The sequence below is a fragment of the Sinocyclocheilus grahami genome, unplaced genomic scaffold (assembly GCF_001515645.1).
Source record: "Sinocyclocheilus grahami isolate Dianchi unplaced genomic scaffold, SAMN03320097.WGS_v1.1 scaffold68.1, whole genome shotgun sequence".
Taxonomy (NCBI): Eukaryota; Metazoa; Chordata; class Actinopteri; order Cypriniformes; family Cyprinidae; genus Sinocyclocheilus; species Sinocyclocheilus grahami.
In genome coordinates, this window is record NW_015505247.1 from 893,634 (window position 1) to 913,597 (window position 19,964).

The 19,964-nt window shown below is 35.2% G+C and overlaps 1 protein-coding gene across 2 annotated transcripts in view; it reads left to right on the forward strand.

Moving 5' to 3' along the window:
• The window catches only part of adss2 (adenylosuccinate synthase 2), a 17,374-nt gene extending 1,797 nt beyond the window's left edge, over window positions 1-15,577 (forward strand). Inside the window, exons 2-14 of one of the 2 annotated variants that reach the window (XR_001609222.1) lie at window positions 4,566-4,668; window positions 5,428-5,496; window positions 5,582-5,632; window positions 7,125-7,191; window positions 8,399-8,506; window positions 8,713-8,794; window positions 9,036-9,162; window positions 9,885-10,039; window positions 12,011-12,135; window positions 12,226-12,323; window positions 12,400-12,549; window positions 12,951-13,592; window positions 14,600-15,577. Coding sequence is in view for 1 of the 2 variants with exons in the window: in XM_016272188.1 (XP_016127674.1) it covers window positions 4,566-4,668; window positions 5,428-5,496; window positions 5,582-5,632; window positions 7,125-7,191; window positions 8,399-8,506; window positions 8,713-8,794; window positions 9,036-9,162; window positions 9,885-10,039; window positions 12,011-12,135; window positions 12,226-12,323; window positions 12,400-12,549; window positions 12,951-13,003 (1,188 nt within the window). In the remaining variant the exon portion in view is untranslated. The other variant, XM_016272188.1, reaches the window with a different exon arrangement.
• The last annotated feature ends 4,387 nt before the right edge of the window (window positions 15,578-19,964 follow it).

Below are 19,964 nucleotides of genomic sequence, written 5' to 3' on the forward strand. Positions count from 1 at the left end.
ATATATATATATATATATATATATATATATATATACTTTCTATAGCTGTGTCCTTGGTTTGTAAAAACACTTAAGTCTAAAGTCTTATTTGTCGTGCTCATAAAAAATCATGGTAATGTCAGGGGATTTAAAATGGTTGTTTCCAGACCTAGAAACTCCTTAGAATGAATAAAACCATAAATTATGTTATGGAATTTTCAATTGTTAATGTGAGTTTTCTTGATATGTTTAATATTCTCTAAAATATTTAATTGGCTAGATAAATAGATCTTTCTGGGTGCAATTGTAAACAATTTATATTTCATATATATATCATATATATATATATATATATAGGTTATATATTAAAGTATTTGCAGAGTAATTGCAAACAAATGGAATGCCATTGAAATGTATTGATGAAAGTTTATAGTAAATCTTTAAAGGAATGCTTTTTGCGTTTTATTATATAAAATGCTCCAGGCAAAGTATATATTTTTGTATATATTTTTAAAAATACACATATATTGTTAAGCAGTTGTTCAGAGTACTAAATAAAGGTTTACTTAGCATATGGCTCCATGTGTCAACATCTCACACTGCATGTCAGAAAGAAACAGGTGTCACTATTTCAGCCTCATGGCTTTCAGACACTGCTGTGCTCTCGCTAAACGTGTACTGTAAAACTGTTAGATATGATATAATATATGTATCATATATAACAAAAAAAATATGACATATATGTCATGTTTTTCTTGAAACTCCCTAAGTAGGGTTAAATGCTTCTATTCTATTGTATTAGACCTGGTGATTTTTAAATGTTTACACATATGTAACTATATAACATAATGTTTAGATTTGTCAAGAGAGAACTTTTAGGGACAAATGTGGAAATGGCACCCGTGGTTGTGTTATGTTTTAGAGAGCAGTGATAGCAGGCTGCTTTACGCCCCCTGTCACTATGCATTGATAACAGGTTCACATTGCAAGGATTCTCTTCTAAGAAGTTTGCATTCTGCCAAGATTGTGACTGCATTCAAATAAGACACTTGGTGCTGCACTATGCAATGGATGGGACAGAAAGCAGATAGTGTTAGTCTTTTTATAAAAACACTGCACTCAGCAGTCTGACTGGTTTTCCTTACAGGCAGATGGAATGGAAAAAAGACCATCATGCTGTTCCATGTCACACCAATTTGATATGTCGGTCCAGAAATCAGATGATCTAACACAATGCAACCTCTTTTTAACATTTTATTTGCAGACTAACCTCTTTTTATTGCCTCTTCTCATGTCAGCCAATTTTGTGTGGTTTAATCTGTTTTATAGGTGAGATTTTGGAAAAACACGTTTTGAACACAGTTTGCTTCACATTGTTGTATTGTAGGCATAATAATCGTATGCTTTTTGTGGCTTGTTTATGGTTTTTCAGGTATGTGAGCTGGTTAAATGTTTTAGGTTTGATATGGTCACACTTTCATAACTCGTTCAGAGTAATGCCTACAGATTTGTTATGACAACCAGGTGCCGTCGTCAGTCTAACCTGTTATACAGGAACGTACTGAGACCTTTGTGAGCTGTAACCGTCTAGAGGAGCGCATATAGACATTTTGGTATTACGTTTCTTTCTTGGTCTGCCACTGTAACACCAAGTCTGACAAGAATGAAAGGCCATCTGTTGCTCTTACTGATAAAGTCTGTAATTGGATAGATTTGCTATATTGACTTTGCAATTGACACAGTTTGCTTCAAATAATATATTATCTACTACTAAACCGTTGTAATTTAAGAGACTTAAAATACTTTGAGTCTTTGACCATTAATGTCAGGCATGTATAAATCCTTGGGGCCAGCTTGATAATTGAGTCTCTGTGGAAATCTCTTGACTGTAGTGTTGCAGTGGTCATGTTAACTGTGTAATGTGCAGCTGCTTGTTTATCAGTGAGTCCAAGTATGTTGCTTGCTGATAATTGTGCTGCCATTTTAAACACAGTGTTATTCAAGTTATTCATGAAGTATTGTATGATTACATTTTTTTTATCAGCTGATTTCTGTTTTTTTTCTCAGTATTATTTTTTACACAAAGAAATTAATAGTGAGTTTGACATGTTTCAAGACTGAAGTCATTGACTAATTTTTTATTTTTTATTTTACATGGAGCAGGCCACCTCATGGGAGCTGACATGATCTGCTGAATAGTACTCACTTTACCTCCGTGCCCCCCTTATACTAAATGAATTGGGGCTGACTGGGAATAATGCATTTTTACAAAGGCATTGGTGAATGAAAATTTAAGCTTTTTTTGCTGTATAGTCTATGACATAAAGAAAAATTTTGCTGCAGAAACAGAAAGGTCATGCAAATTTAAAGCTTGAATTACAAACTTAGATAAGAAATTGAAATGAAAAAACAGTCGTGGAAATGTCTGTTTTTTATCTAGTTATGCTCAGGTCTGAAACTGGTTGATTGGCTAGAACTAGCCCTTTGTGAGTGCAATTTCTAAAACCTTTAGAAAGTGGGAACCTTGTCTGACTTGGAATCTTTCTTTCATCACCCTAGAGAGGTTTGAGTGCCACCTGTCCTGCCTTGTAAACTTGATACATGCTTATAAATGCAAATAAAATAGTAAATACAAAAAGTTTTTTTTCTCATGCATACTCTTGCTCTCATTCACAAATGTGCACACACTTTTTATTCTGAAAAACCTAACCAGATAGAACATCACAACATTATCTCACCACACAAAACATTATTTAATCAATCTGGTTCATCTAATTGGTTTGGTACTTTTTCAGCTACATTTTTAATGCTGATGTGTGACTGCCTGGTGTGTCATTGTGGGTAATAAAGTGGTAACTTTGCTAGTAATCCCTGTATTATTTCCACAACAAACATCATATGAAAGAAATGTTCCAGGTTATTGCCTCAAAATATGACTCAGCTTTTTCGGGTTTTTCTCTGATACAAACTAAATGTCTTTTCCCTAGAACCCACATCTTATAAAACTAAATGCAGTATCAATTCAAATAAACTTTAAAGTCAACATGAAATCGAAATTGACCCTGTATACTTATCTCAATACTATGTGCACGGATTAATTGTCCAAAATATTCCAAAGAAAAAAAACAAATATTTTTGCTGATATTAACAAACTTTTCACAATCAATTCTGTTCCAAATAGAGTAATCTTTTTGTCATTGAGAGTTTGAAAACAAACTAAAATATTTTAATAAATTAAAAACAAAAACAAACAAACCTGTTTTATTACCCTTTTCACAGTTCAGAACAAATTAATCATTTAGTAGTGTGTACAATCTATACATTCTATATTCTTAAATGAAAATGTGTGATATCCCACAGATTATTTGGAGGTGGACCTCCAATTGTGTGAAATGAAACCACATTCATTACATGAAGCCAATACTTCCCAAGTTTCTGAAGTGTCGGCATGCTGCTAAGAACAATGTGATGTATAAGTTTAAAGAAAAAAAAACTCCCAGGCTGGGCCCTTTGAATCAAATCATCCTTGTAATTGGAGCCTATAATAGTAATGCTAAGTGCCTCCAGCAATGCTTTTGGTCACCATGGGTATGAGAACATCGTAAATTGATCTAAAAAGGAGAGGCATCCACACACACACTATTAAACTGGTCAAAGTAGACCTGTCCTGAAATAGCTCTACCCTGGTCCTTGCCGGATTAAAGACTGATTTATTGAACACACTTTGTGAGAACTCCCTCAGATGTGACATGAGGTCAGAACTGATTGACGCCATGTTGAAAACGGACACATGCGAGGACTCTTAATTATTCTTGAGGATGGTAACAGTTGGCGGGCCAAGTGTGCTCTGTAATCTATGGTTGCCTGCTCTTTGGTCACGTGTCAACAAGGAAGGAATCAAGTTGGCATTCTTTATGTAATTTTACAGCTTAAAGGAATGACAAATAAAATGAAAATGGAACAAATGGAACTCGGCAGAACTGAAATGTGTTCATGCCTCACCCTTTGCACATTCATTTATAAGGTTAATTTCATTGTGCTTTAAGCCACAAATAAGAATGTAGTCATTTTAGCTCTGTTTAATGCATTTTACCATGTTAAAGTCTATTCTGAAGGATACAACAAATTTTCCCACAAGGGTTCCACTTGGATTTCTACTTGTATCTTGTATAATTGAACAATAGAGCTGTTCTCACATTAAATCCACACCTAACAACCAAAATCAGTGTTGTTTACATGCTTCAAATTTTCCATTTCACAACTGCATGTCAAAGCATGTCTGTACCATAACATAGTAATGCTTAGGATAGTTCACCCAAAGAGATAGTTCACCCAAAACGTACGTACTTCTGTGGAATGCAGAAGATGATATCTGAGGTCCAAACAACATTGGATGGTGTTGATTTCCATTGTATGGACAATAACACTGAGGCATTTATCAAAACATCTTTTATGTTCCACAGAAGTCAGTCAGTCATAATTTTTTGGACGATGTGGGTAAGACAGAATTTTGGTGTGAACTTTACTAGATTTGTATGGTATCTTCTCAAGGATTGAAAAGTCTTTGTGTTTCTTCTCTCCTGTAGGGAGGCAACAATGCAGGACACACAGTCGTGGTTGATTCAGTGGAATATGACTTCCACCTTCTACCCAGTGGGATTATCAACCCTAAGGTCACTGCCTTCATTGGTGAGCATGTCTAATTCCCTCTCTCCATTTGGATAGTGTCTTATATGAGTTGTGCACATTCTCATGCAACCAGTGCAGCATCTTCTGGTAGTCCGTGCTTTGAAAACAACACCACAGTTTCCTGTTAGAGTGTTTGGATGTTGGCCAGCATATCCAGACTAATATATCTGAGTGCAATCTATGCACTTTATTTGCAAAAATCCAATTTTGCTAATGGTCATTACTGAGTTTTGGCCTTCTGCTTCATATATCAGCACTGTAGATTAGTATGATGTATTGGAAATGCTTGATGTTCATAGTAAATTAGATTGTACAGCTTTCAGAAATCTGTGTTGCAGGGTTTGAGTGTTGATTTGAGTGATTTTTAAGATTCCTCTTCAATATTACACCCCTTTCTATCCATTCCAACACCTGGAATGACACATTTGGGCTTTTCAGACTTTAAATTGGTAAATCTTTACCTCTTACTCCATTTATTTCAGCACGCAACTTGCTTGTCCATCTGTGGTATTGTCACAACTGAAACTGATCACAGCGTGACTCAAGAAACAAGTTTCTGTGACTGTACAAAGTGCATGAATATTAATGAGTTTGTGATTGGTTGTCTGTGGCTAAACAACTCACTGTAACATTCTAACACCACATTATTTAAGACTTCAGGGTCAAAACTGGCCTTTAAAGGTTGTAAAGATGAAGTTATCTCGGGGTTAAAGCCCTGAATTGGACAGTGATGACTGACAGCTCCTCATTTGATTGCAGGTAATGGTGTTGTCATTCACCTGCCGGGTCTCTTCGAGGAGGCTGAGAAGAATATGCGGAAAGGAAAAGGTTTGTTTAACTGTTTGTGCCCATGGGCTGTATGATTGCGTTTCAGTGAGCATTGGTAGGGGTCTAACAGTGAGTTTGCTTGCAGGTCTGGAAGGCTGGGAGAACAGGCTCATCATCTCTGACCGGGCACACATCGGTAGGCTGATGGCTCCCATAGCATATAAACACCATCATATGCCAAAATTACATTCACAGCTGCAAACACAGCAAAATTTGACTTTACAGGGGTGTAAACAAAGTTGATTTGATTGTAATTCTTTACTAAATTTGTATTTTGGATTCACGGTTATTTTTAAACATATGCTGAATACACTTACACTGCCATTCAAAAGTTTGCGGTCAGTTTTTCTCTTAATTTGTTTGAACAAAAATACAGTAAAACAGTATATTGTGAAATATTATTACAATTTAAAGTCATTTTAATATATTAAATAGTATAATTTATTCCTGTGATGGCAAAGCTGAATTTTCAGCAGCCATTACTCCAGTTTTCAGTGTCAGAAATCACTCTTATATTCTGATTTGCTGCTCAAGAAACATTCTTATTATTATTGAAAATATTGAAAATGGTTGTGCTTCTTAATATTTTTGTGGAAAGTGTGAGATATTATTTCAGTATACTTTGATGAGTAGAATGTTCAAAAGGACAGCATTTATTTGAAATAGAAAATTTTAACATAAGAAAAAATAGAAATAGATACATTATAAATGTCTTTACTGTCAGTTTTGATCAATTTAATGCATCCTTGCTGAATAAAAGTATTCATTTAATTTTTAAAAAACTTGTAACTTAAGCCAAATGAATGCATTGATGTACATGAAGTACATTGGGTGTTCTGGATTTGATGAATTATTTAAAACAAAACAGACAAGAATTATTATTTGGTTAAGAAATAAACACATAATACAGTAGGTATTATTACAGTGCTTGCAAGGCACTTTATTGATGCCCCTCCAACATTCTGTTAAGTTTGTTTTGTTTTGTTTGTTTGTTTGTTTTGGCTAATGTCAGCCTTTGCATGGAATTTTTTTTATTTATTGATTGATTTCTTATTTATGGAACGTATGATAGATTTTTGAAAACCTCCCTTTGATTCCATATTTATCAAAAAGATTCATACTGAGTGTCATGACAACGACAAAGCAACTCTATTTACACGGAATGTAAACCTAAACCTAAATCTTTAACACTATTCTTTTGATGCCTTGCAAGCACTGCTATTTCCTTCAGGAACTGCAAATCTAGCTGTCAGTAATAGCTCAATATCCATAATATTAGTATCTAATTAATCTGTTGAAATGTTCTTTGATGCATCAATGCATTTTTACCCCTCTGTTTTTTTTAAAAAAATGTTTTGCTTTTGGGATTTGAAGTAGGCAGATACTGCTCTCAAATGTCATATAATCAAAGAGTCCTTTAAAATTAATAATGGCATGTGTTTGAATTATTATGCCTGTAGTCTATTGTTGTAATTCTAGATTCTCAGCAGGAGCCGTTATAATGAAAGGACACAGGATCAATTGTAGTCAACCCAAGTGTTGTTATGGTGACCTGCTTTGGCATGTTGGGTTCAGAGCTCAGATAGATGAGTTGTCTCACTGTAATGTATACACTCTCCTGCCTCTAGTGTTTGATTTCCATCAAGCTGTGGATGGAGTCCAGGAACAGGAGAGGCAACAGCAAGCTGGCAAAAAGTAAAAACCCTGATTTATGCACACGCATACAACACGCTAGCAACATGTTATGACACGAGTTCATAACAAAAGAAAAAAATGCTTTGAGAGATGAACTTTAGTCATGTGAAATGGCGGCTTTTCTAACCACTCTGGTTGATCTTGGTAATTGACTGTTTAGTGTGTATTTTGTCATTTGCTTTATAACTGACAAATGCGATGGTCTGGACTTGGAGAGTAGATACAGTCCTTTTGGTCCCAAGTTCTTGAAATGTGAAATAATTTATATATAAATATAAATAATTATGCAAAAATAAATATTTTATTATAAATATAAAAAAATGAAGTATTATATATAATATTGGTTAAGTCTGGCATTAAATTTAAAAAGTTAAAGTTCAGATGAATATTTCATATTCCATCTCACATTTAAAACATTAGGTTAAGTTAAAATGGAGAGTACAAATAAATGATTATGTACGTCAATAATGATTCATTCAATGGCTTTTAGATGTTCAAAAGCTTGGGGTCTGTCAGTTTTATTTTTATTGTTTTTTTTAATGTTTTTGAAAATAGTCTCTTATGTTCACTAAGAGGACGTTTATTTGATTATAAATACAGTGAAAACAGTAATATTTTGAAATGTTTTTACAGTTTAAAATAAGTATGTTCTATTTAAATGTATTATAAATGTCATTTATTCCTGTGGTGCAAAGCTGAATTTTCAGCATCATTACTCCAGTCTTCAGTGTCACAGGAGGAAATCATTTTTATATGCTGATTTGCTGAAGAAACATTTATTATTATCAGTGAAGAAAATTGTTATCAGTATTAATAATGAAGTTGTCTTAAAGTTGTGCTCTTTAATATATTTCTGAAAACAAACATTTTTCAGGATTCTTAATGAATAAAAAGTTCAAAAGAGCAGCATTTTTAAATAGAAATCTTTTGTAACATTATACATTTCTTTACTGTCACTTTTGATCAGTTTAAAGCATCCTTGTTGAATAAAAAATGTGTTGATAAACTAAATTACACTTAATTTTGTACAATTATATTGTATGTAACAGAGGGTCACTTCTCTATGTCTATATCCACTTAGGGGTCCCTGAAAAAGGTTGCAGAACACTGTTATAAAGCATACCCATAATCCAACATGGGAAAAAAAGTATCTAATGCATGTGAATATTACTCACGAGTCTCGCCTTCTTTCTGTTTCACCACCTAGTTTAGGAACAACTAAAAAAGGAATCGGCCCCGTGTACTCAGCCAAAGCAGCTCGCAGTGGCCTGAGGATATGTGACCTTCTGGCTGACTTTCAGGAGTTCTCAGAGAGGTCAGGGTCTGCTTACCTGTTCAAATGAGCTTGACAACTCAACTGTTTGACCCATTCATGTCACATTCAATAGAATGTGTTAAACTTCACCTTCTGTAAAAACAGTTAATCCAGTTCTTAATCCGACAGAAACAATGGAAGAGCAAATGATCACGCTTCTCGTCTATCACAGTGTCAACTGAGCAGTCTCATGTCTCTTTTCACAGATTTAAACATTTGGCCTCGCAGTATAAGTCTATGTACCCTTCACTGGAGATTGATGTGGATGGGGAACTTGAGAAACTCAAGGTGACAAGCTTAGATGTCACACCAGTTCACACCAGTTAATACCGTAGGTTAGGTTTACAAGATTTTATAAGACTCGGATAAGAGTCAGATTTATAGTAAAGGAGGTAAAGATGCACAACATATCTGTTAATTTTTTTTTACCTTTTTTTGCATTTAATTACTGTATTCATAACAATAATATCTAATGTGCAACACAGACAACAAGGGTTACCACAATTTCTGACATTGATTGTTTTTTCAGACGTATATAGACAGAATAAAGTCCATGGTGAGAGATGGAGTCTTTTTCATGTATGAGGCGCTACACGGCCCTCCAAAAAAGATTCTGGTGGAAGGTGCCAATGCTGCCTTGCTGGACATTGACTTTGGTGAGTAATGGATACACTGAAACACATAGTACATACCATTCCCTGACCACGTGTAACATAAGATTATGCAATGTGCTAACCAGCTGATTCCCATTTGTGAACTTCTGGGAAAGTCCTCCCGTGTAGTTAAATCCTGTGGAGTATCAACAACAATAAGTCAATAATACAGTCTCACACATTCTACATTCTCTATTATTTGATTTATTCTTCATGTTAAAAAATATTATAGTTTCTACTATTTCTTTATTTTTATGTGATTTATGAATTGAAAGAAGTGTATTAAAAAAATAACTTTACATTGATAGATGTAGATGCTTATTACTCTACATAATAAAAATAACATTGTCATTACGTTCTCTACAGCTTTACTAACACTTCAGTCACTTTTTTATTTTATTTGTTCAGTTAAATGTATTCATTTAAATTGTATTAATATATTTCATCATTTGATTTTTTTGTTTTAGTTCATTATAATACATTTAACTTTGCTTGAGTTTATTCTTTACTATGTAAAAAACGTTAGTTCCTAATAATTTAATTTTTATGGTTATGTTATGTGATTTTAAGCAGTGTTGTGCACCTCTAACACCTTTTACAAATAATTATAGGGGTTGACAGACGCAAAGGTCTATTATTGTACAAAATGAAAATAGCACTGCCATTGCCTAAAGCTTCGCTAACACTTCACTAGCATGCAGCGCTGATGTGATGCTTTTGTTTAGGGACATATCCGTTTGTGACTTCCTCAAACTGCACTGTGGGAGGGGTGTGTACGGGTCTGGGCATGCCGCCGCAGAACGTGGGGGAAGTCTATGGAGTTGTCAAAGCCTACACCACGAGGGTTGGGATTGGAGCTTTCCCTGCAGAACAGAACAACGTAAGCAGCGGCTTAACTTCCTCTTTTGTTTCCGCATTGTTTGGATGAGCTCTCGCTACTGTTTATATTTCGAACGTTTTGGCAGTAATGACCCTGACTTTAGTCGAGCACGATTATTGTTATGGATAGATTTGAACAGGTAGCATGAGGCTGAAGGAACAGAGCAGTCGGTAATCTGTCACGCTCAGTGTTGGGGGTAATATATTACAAGTAACGCAAGTTACGTAATCAGATTACTTTTTTCAGGTAACTAGTAAAGTAACGCATTACTTTTTTATTTACAAGAGAATATCGGAGTTACTTTTTTTTTCCTTTTCAATTTATTGATTGACAGCTCTTGTGTTGCCATGTTGAGAGAAATCAGAAGATGTTACTGTAGTTCAAAATAAATATGAATATGCATTAATTCATCTCGCTCACAAAAAAATAAACACAGATTCAGTATTCCTCAAAATGAATAAAAATAATGCAACTCCGAATATGACGCAAACCTGCAATAATTAAATGTTAAACAACACAAATATACTTTATGTATTTAATACCATTCTATTAACCAATGTCTTTGCTTCTGACCTTCGATGGTCCAGTTCAACCGTACTAATAAGCACAAATTACTCAAGACAAACATTCATGTGTTTTTGTTTATTGCTGAAGTGTGTTGAATTTCTTCTTCTGCATTCTACTGTACGGACGTAAATTTACTTTCCCTTCAGCCTGAGGCTTATTCACTTCACTTTTGGTGTGAAAGGCTTTTATATTTGCCAAAAATAGAACTTTTTTATTTTAAAATCAAACAAGCAAGCCCTGTCCAGATTTAAAAAGTAACGCAAAAGTAACGTAACGCATTACTTTCCATAAAAAGTAACTAAGTAACGCAATTAGTTACTTTTTTTATGGAGTAACGCAATATTGTAATGCATTACTTTTAAAAGTAACTTTCCCCAACACTGGTCACACTACATGACAGTGAATATATTATGTGTGAGACATTTATGATTTCCTATTCATGATGTGCTTTTCAGTGACTTAATAAATAATGGCAGGGTTCACACAGTCAAGGAAATCCCGGAAATATTAGGATTCTACAATGGAAATTAATACATTTCTGGGATATACATGAAGTCTAAATGGTCTAGTAGTCTAATCTGGTTAAAATTTATGGTCACGCTTGTACATAGCAGTACGTTTTAATCAAATGTCTTTAATAATAATTTAAAAAAAAGTTAGGTACAGTGTACTGAGTGTTTGCATTTTGCATTGCAAAACACTTGCTGTTATTGAGGTGGGATAAGGTTAAGGTTAGGGACAGGTTTTGTGGTTTGGTTAGGTTAAGGGGTCAACAGTGTGATTATAGATAGAAATGTTATAGAATTTCATTAATATTAATTAAATATTGCAGAACTTAATTACAGAATTACTGCAGGTATTTTAATTATAAATACAATATAAAAACATGTATGTAGACAATAAGTGCATTGTATCATATCATTATTTTAAATGTCAGTACATATTATATTAAAACACATCATATAAAGTGGGTCCAAATATATTTCTTCAACTAGAAATTGTTCTTACACATCAAACACGTTGAGTTGAGTTTTAAAATGGCTCCATCTAGTGGGAAGAATGTTTTTTTAGGCAAGACAATAGTTTTGTAGACTTCATAATTCAAACTGTCAAATAATTATGCCAATATAGTAGACCATATAGATCATATATATATATATTAAGTTTATTAAATAGGGATAGTACACATTAATAAACTTTACTGTAAATAAACCAGGTAAGTCTATTTATCTATTTTTCTAAATATCTTCTATATATTTGTCCCTGGATAGAATGTTACACAGTCATTCCTAAAATTATTACAATTATAAAAAAAGCTTGACTGTTTAAACGTATTTTACCTGTACACGTAAATACACAAAGTCATTAAATGTTGCACTTTATTCATACTGTACTTATGCATAGGAACTTGGAGAGCTCTTGCAGTCGAGAGGCAAGGAAGTGGGCGTGACCACAGGTCGCAAAAGGAGATGTGGTTGGCTGGATCTGATGCTTATCAAATACGCCCACATGATTAATGGCTTCACAGCGTGAGTGTTCAAATAATCTCCTTTGGTTTCTGTATCTGTGTTCTATAAAGTACTGTTTTCTTATATGCATCCTTCTATATGTCTGTTTAGCATAGCTCTCACCAAACTTGACATCTTAGATGTGCTTCCTGAGATTAAAGTTGGTGTGGCATACAAAGTAGATGGTGAAGTCATCCCACATTTTCCAGGTAAGCAGCACATTTCCCATATCACATGTCGATTTAATAAAATCTAGTGTAGTTAAATATTAGACATGTTTCCCAGCAAACCAAGAGGTGTTACAGAAGGTTGAAGTGCAGTACGAGACTCTGCCAGGCTGGAAAACAGACACATCTGCTGCCAGGATCTTTGATGAGCTTCCAGAAAATGCACAGAAATATGTCTGGTACATCGAAGATCACTTGGGTGTGCCTGGTAAGACTTTAAAGGGATACAGTAGTTCTTCTGTCATTTACTCACCTTCATATCACTCCAAAAACTTGTATGACTTTCTTTCTGCTGCGGAATGTAAAAGAAGATATATTGAAGAATGTGGGCAGCCAAAAAGATTTGGTAAGCATTTACATCCAAATGGACAAAAATATGGAACAAAAAATAACATGGGAAGTCAAAAAAAGTTTGTTTACCAACATTCTTCAAAATCTCTTCTTATGTGTTTAGCAGTAGATAGAAGGTCATACAGGTTTGGAATGACATGAAGGTGAGAGTAGACTATCACTTTAACTCAGTTGTTCATGTAAGTCTTTGATTGTTTAAAATGCAGTGGGGTTGTTTTACTATAGTGATCCTAATGACTTCTTCCGTCTTTGCTTTAGTGAAGTGGATTGGTGTTGGGAAGTCACGGGAATCAATGATCCAGCTCTTTTAAGAGGCTGCTTGGGCCTGCATGTAGCACTGGCTGGATTACGCTCTGGACTCGGGGACGGATAGTATCCTCATATGTTTCCTCTCTCACCTCACTTCAGTTTCTCCATGGCAAGAACATCATTTTGTGTCACTCGGATCATCGTACAGCCCTTTGAAATGGAGTATTTGCCATATATAATGGCATTCCTGTGGTAAATCAAAAAGGGCTTTTCAACCAGTTACTTTTTGGAATCATTTAACAGTTTCTCATCTGCTTTACATAATTCTCTGATATTTCGAGCTCTCATAAGCTCAGTATCTCCAGCCTGAGTCCATATGCTGTACATGTGCTACTACTTCAAAGAGTCAGGCATCAGTAGTGATGTATATTGTTGTTAGTTATCAGTTTTTCACACAGATTGGGTAAAACGATTACTTATACATGTTATGTTTAATGTTCTTTGTTTCTTTTATCATACAAGAATCAACGGTTATGCAATGTGTACCACCACACTTTCTCCTTGTTTTAAATGGACTGTATGATTGACTTACTCAAGTCAACTTCATTTAAACGTACGGTTTTTAAAAGAAACTAAATGTTTATTTGACAGGTGCATAAATGTGAATCACTCAACTCGTGTGATTCAAGATTCAGTGATTCTGAATAAGAATTATGTACAATACACCCTCAAAATGTAATATGATAACAGTGGGTGTTTTCTGCTTTCCAAAAATAGGAGTAAAATATTTTGTGAAAGCAACTTTAAATTTAAATCTATTTAATTCGCTCCAAAAACTAGTATATAATAAACAGTATAAGTATAATGTGCCTCAAGAAGCATGTACTATTATACAGGCCGAGGTTTTGATTCCACTGAATGTATGTAAATGTTTGCTCAGATGTTTATTGTTCAACTGTACAACTTTATGCCACAAGCATATTAAAGCCACTTTAATGATCAGTAATGAGATATCAGTAAACATGCCTTTCAGTATAGATTGTCAAAATATAGATCCTTAAGACAATTATGTGAATTCAGACGCCACCTCAGGACGCACGACTCCGTTTAGCCAGTAAAACGCACTGATGTTTGAACTTCTTCTGTGGGACTGCAGGAGGCCGTCTGCTTTTCTGACCTTCAGTAGTACATTTACAGAACCTTTAAATGTTAGAGATGATCTAAACAGAGCTGGTCTATTTAAATATGACTGGGCTGTTACAGAAACCCAGATTTGCTGCTTCTGTTTTGTCTCACCCTCAGTACTGCGCCTTCCAATAAATAAGTAATATGTAGGATAAAGTGTGCCTTGTTAATACAGATAAACAATGAAACTTGAAAACGAATTCTTCATCTGATTGCGCTTTTATGGATTTTAATTGATAAACCTCTTTTAGTTTTCAAGGGCATTACTGTCATTGCCGTTTGCCAAAAGTGCTCATGCGTCCAAAGAATTATCTTTATAGACAAGTGACTGCTGTGATATAAAGAGCCTTTGTAAATGACCCAGAATGACAACTCTTTGTTTTTCAGATTGATGACGGTGTGATGTGTTGCATTTTCTGTTGCTCACAGCTGCTGAATAAATGATGTAACCTGTTTGTTTGTTTATTTGACAGGTGCATAAATGTGAATCACTCAACTCGTGTGATTCAAGATTCAGTGATTCTGAATAAGAATTATGTACAATACACCCTCAAAATGTAATATGATAACAGTGGGTGTTTTCTGCTTTCCAAAAATAGGAGTAAAATATTTTGTGAAAGCAACTTTAAATTTAAATCTATTTAATTCGCTCCAAAAACTAGTATATAATAAACAGTATAAGTATAATGTGCCTCAAGAAGCATGTACTATTATACAGGCCGAGGTTTTGATTCCACTGAATGTATGTAAATGTTTGCTCAGATGTTTATTGTTCAACTGTACAACTTTATGCCACAAGCATATTAAAGCCACTTTAATGATCAGTAATGAGATATCAGTAAACATGCCTTTCAGTATAGATTGTCAAAATATAGATCCTTAAGACAATTATGTGAATTCAGACGCCACCTCAGGACGCACGACTCCGTTTAGCCAGTAAAACGCACTGATGTTTGAACTTCTTCTGTGGGACTGCAGGAGGCCGTCTGCTTTTCTGACCTTCAGTAGTACATTTACAGAACCTTTAAATGTTAGAGATGATCTAAACAGAGCTGGTCTATTTAAATATGACTGGGCTGTTTTAGAAACCCAGATTTGCTGCTTCTGTTTTGTCTCACCCTCAGTACTGCGCCTTCCAATAAATAAGTAATATGTAGGATAAAGTGTGCCTTGTTAATACAGATAAACAATGAAACTTGAAAACGAATTTGCGCTTTTATGGATTTTAATTGATAAACCTCTTTTAGTTTTCAAGGGCATTACTGTCATTGCCGTTTGCCAAAAGTGCTCATGCGTCCAAAGAATTATCTTTATAGACAAGTGACTGCTGTGATATAAAGAGCCTTTGTAAATGACCCAGAATGACAACTCTTTGTTTTTCAGATTGATGACGGTGTGATGTGTTGCATTTTCTGTTGCTCACAGCTGCTGAATAAATGATGTAACCTGTTTGTTTGTTTAGTAGCATCTATTACACATCAGTTATCTTGTATTAACACATTTCCACTGAACAAATTAAATATAGATCTATTATTAAAGTTCAAGAATAGGACAGTTGAAACATTCAAACAGCAGTATGTTCTGTTTAAGAAATCCTTTACTGTTTCTGTGTTGTATTGCTGCTGATTTGGTTTTCATGTATGTATATACAGAACACAAAGCCATATTCTGTACACTTTGCTGGTGATAGATACTGATGGGTGTGCATGATCATCTAGTGGAATTTGCACCAAATCTCACTCAATTTATCTTGGATTAATGGCAGACAACTGCCACGACAATCCCATCAATAAAGTAATAGAGTGAGAAACTTTCATTTTTGTGTCTATTCATTTTTAGCAGTATTTTGTGCCATTTGTTTGCCTTCGATAACGGGACAGGTACGCTGAAACTGCCCCCGTTTTGGAAATACGAGGTTCAACAACACGCCACCAGGGGGAGACATTTACTGTGAAATAGACGTTGAACGGTCAGTGACATTTCCAGCTTTTAAGAGCTCCGTAATTACGTTTGACAAGAACTTCTGATAGTACACAATTACTCTCAGATGATAATAACGTTCTGTTTCTTGTATCCCCCCCCCCTCCCCCCGTATTTCTACGGTGAGTTTAGATGTTAATTAGTGAATGTGATCATATGCATGGCCTAATTGAGGTTAAATTTAACTGTAAGGCTAGGAACTAATTAAAAACATACACAAACGTTTTATTAACACAAAAAATAGGCTACTTTTAAATAAAGGAAAGAGTTTTTTCCTATGTTTTATATATTTTACAGTTAGCTTTTAGCATTTTGCAGTTCACTTAAATATCTCAATGTGACATGAATCTGTAGCTTGTGTTGTGAGATGTGTGGAATGATAAATCATCAGACTTAATGATAAAACTTAATAACAAGCAAAATTGTTGAATGTGGTGGAAATGGCACCTGTGTGATGGCTGCAATTTGTGTAAAAAATTCACAAAATAAACACTGAAATTATGTTTATTTCACTCTTTGCTTGGATTATAATAGTTGAAATAGGATTTAGGGATAGTCAAGCAATTTGTTTTTAATATTCTCACTTCCTATTAGTCCTATTTATACTGCTGTAGAAAGTTCTGGTCATGTATGAATCAAAACTGTAGCCTACAGATCATTAAAGTTGTATCACTGAAGAAATGAGAATAGAATGTTTTGCTTTCACAACCAGATCTATATGTTAGAGGTTTGTTTGGCTGGTGAAGGTGTCTGGATATAAATGTACACATATGTGCGATGTAGTAGGAGGTGACGACTGTGGTGAGAATGATGAGAGCTCTCATACTGTACACTCTGGAGACTGAAGGAGTCTTCCTGCTCTCATTACAAATTCACGGCACTCCTTTCTATAAACCATATCAGCTTAACCTGATTATGATTTAGATCTTATTATTGATGCTGACTATATCATTGGTGTTAAGTTTTGATATAATAATTTAAATTATTTAGATTTAGTGTTTTATCATTTCATTTGATCACTTTTTATTGTTATTGTTAATATGTGCATTGTAACGTCAAAATAATTAATACTTTTTTTCTATTTTCTTGTGGAAAGCACTCCAATGATAAGCCTTGGATTTCAAAAAGAACGAAAGATCTCCTGCGTAAAAAGAAAATAGCTTTTCAGATGGGAGAATCACAAACAGTTCGAGAGATTAATAAGATGGTGAGAGCTGAAAAACAGAAGGATGGGTTAAAATTTAAAGATAAGGTGGAAGAGCAGCTGAATGGGGAGCAAAATTAAGATCAACATGGCAGGGGGTCAAAACCTTGGCAGGTATTGAGAAGAAGGATACCAAGATAATCCGATCGGATGGTTTTAACTCAGATATACATTTTACTGATAAACGAGTATTATTTAAGGTTTGATAACCATGATTTTAGTGCAGAAATCAAAGATCTAACACTTAGTAATTTTGAAAATATTGAATGAAATGTCTTTCAGAATATTATGTCAAGACAATCCGGGGTCTGATAGCATAGGAGGCAATGTGATAAGGACCTGTACAAAAAGTCCCCAAAATATGGGAGAAATCATTAAGCCATTAAGCCACATTTGTTAATAGAGAAATTCATATTTCAGTTTAATATTGATTTAAATGTTGCAGGATGCATCTTAGATTTTTTAACAGAAAGGTCACAGTGTGTTAAAAATGTATATTCTAAACAGTTATTTCATTCCACGGGTTCACCTCAAGGTTGTTGTTTGCTACCCTTGTTATATATTATGTACACAAATTATTGTCATGTTTCATATGAGGACAGGCGTATACTCAAATATGCAGATGACTCCGTTATAGTGAGTCTTCTCCAGGAACAGGATCGAGGGCACAGTCCTGTAGATGACTGCAGCAAATTCTTCCTTCAATTAAACACCTTCAATTAAATGTGGAAAAAATGTTAATTGATTTTGGAAGATCAACATTAAGTCCAGGGTTGACGAATATAAATGGAGTGGATATTGACATGATTGACGATCATAAATATCTTAGTAATTGATGACAAACTAAGTTTTGAAGCAAATGTATCAGTTGTTTGTAAGAAAATTGTAAAGAATGTGTCTTTTATTGAATCAGTGTTCTCTTTCTGTATTGCCGCCTGGTTTGGTAGTCTTACATTGTCAAATAGGTTGAATAGTCTTGTCAAAGTGGCAGGAAAGTTATGGGAATGAGTCAAAGTTAACCCATTGAAATTGATCATAGACGGGGTTTAACCAAGGCACACTCAATTTTAAGGAATTTGGATCATCCACTAAAGAATTTCAGCTGTTGCCTTCAAGGTGTCGGTTTAGAGTACCTGATGGAAGAACAAAACGTTTTAAGGGTTTCTTTCTTTCAGTGGCTATTGGTTTGATGAATTCTTCATTTGATTGGTGAGATATGTTTTATTATGATTGTATTGTCTGTAGATTATGTATTGTCTGTATGTGTTGTGACGTACTGCTGCAAAACTAGTTTCCCCTAAAGGGGAACAATAAAGGTAAACAAACAAACAATAATCTTTGTTTTAAAACTTCAAAAAAATTTGTTTGCTTGTTAATGTCCTTCAGACCCCTCACAGAGTATGTGTGTGTGTGTGTGTGTGTCATGAATTTAAATGTCTTTGCAGTTCTTCCTCTTGTCACAGTGGACTCATTACACAACACAGCTCTGAACCTTTCACGAAACACCACACACAAACACACTGCCACACAAAGGGCTCCATTCTGGCCTGATGGTGTGCTGAGTGTGTGAAGAGAAGGTCAGGGGAGGGCCAGATCAGTGTGTGTGTGTCTGTGCATTAGTGGCTTTGACACACTCATTAGAGCAGATGTGCTGCTGCTGCAGTGGCGGCTGCCACTTCCTCCTCCTGGCTTGTGAACACGGGCAGCTGTTGAGCAAAGGGCCAACGTCTGCCTGATCCCTGACCTCAGCTCCACCCCAGCCCCCAGCTCCAACGGGGGCAGGGCCAGGGGCCGCCAGATGGGGGCTGGCTGTGTGTGCAGGGGGTGTTTATGAGTTTAGAGTACTGGCTGTTGCTTTTTGGGGGGAAACTTGTGGAGTTTGTGTTTGTATGTGGGGCATAAGGGCTGGCTGGGGGTTGGGTTTTGGAGGGAGGTTATAGACGCAACACATGGCTCAGAAAAACATTAGCCGAGAGGGGTGTCCGAAGTGTTTCAGAGGAGTGGCGTGCAGCTGTTTGTCGACATCGTTTAAGATAGGAAGTACTTTTTTTATTAGAATCATGAGTGCAGTGCAATTCAAATTCAAGTTTAACTGACAGCACTTGTGGCATAATGGTGATTACTACAAAAATGTGGATTTCAATTCGTCCCTCCTTTTCAAAGAAAAACTTTGGGGTAGGATACGAAGTGACTTCATAAAAACAATAAAATAACCGCAGTTTTATTAGTTCAGCCTCCTGATGCAAAAAGCTTACTCACCTACCTTATATGAGTAAAGTTATATACACATTTCAAATCCATTTTCATGACAATGTACTGCCTAAAACCCTAAAACGACAATAAAAAACTTAAATAATACAGAAGTTTTAACAGAAGAATTAATGTAAGTGCTTTTATAAAATTATAAATGCTCCAAAAATTGGCCCGATTTACTTCCATTCTTAGTGGCTCACTGTAACTGTAGATAGACAGATAGATAGACAGACAGCCAGACAGCTAGACAGACAGACAGACTGACAGACAGCTAGACAGACAGACAGACAGACAGACAGACAGACAGCTAGACAGACAGACAGACAGACAGCTAGACAGACAGACAGACTGACAGACAGACAGACAGACAGCTAGACAGACAGACAGACAGACAGACAGAC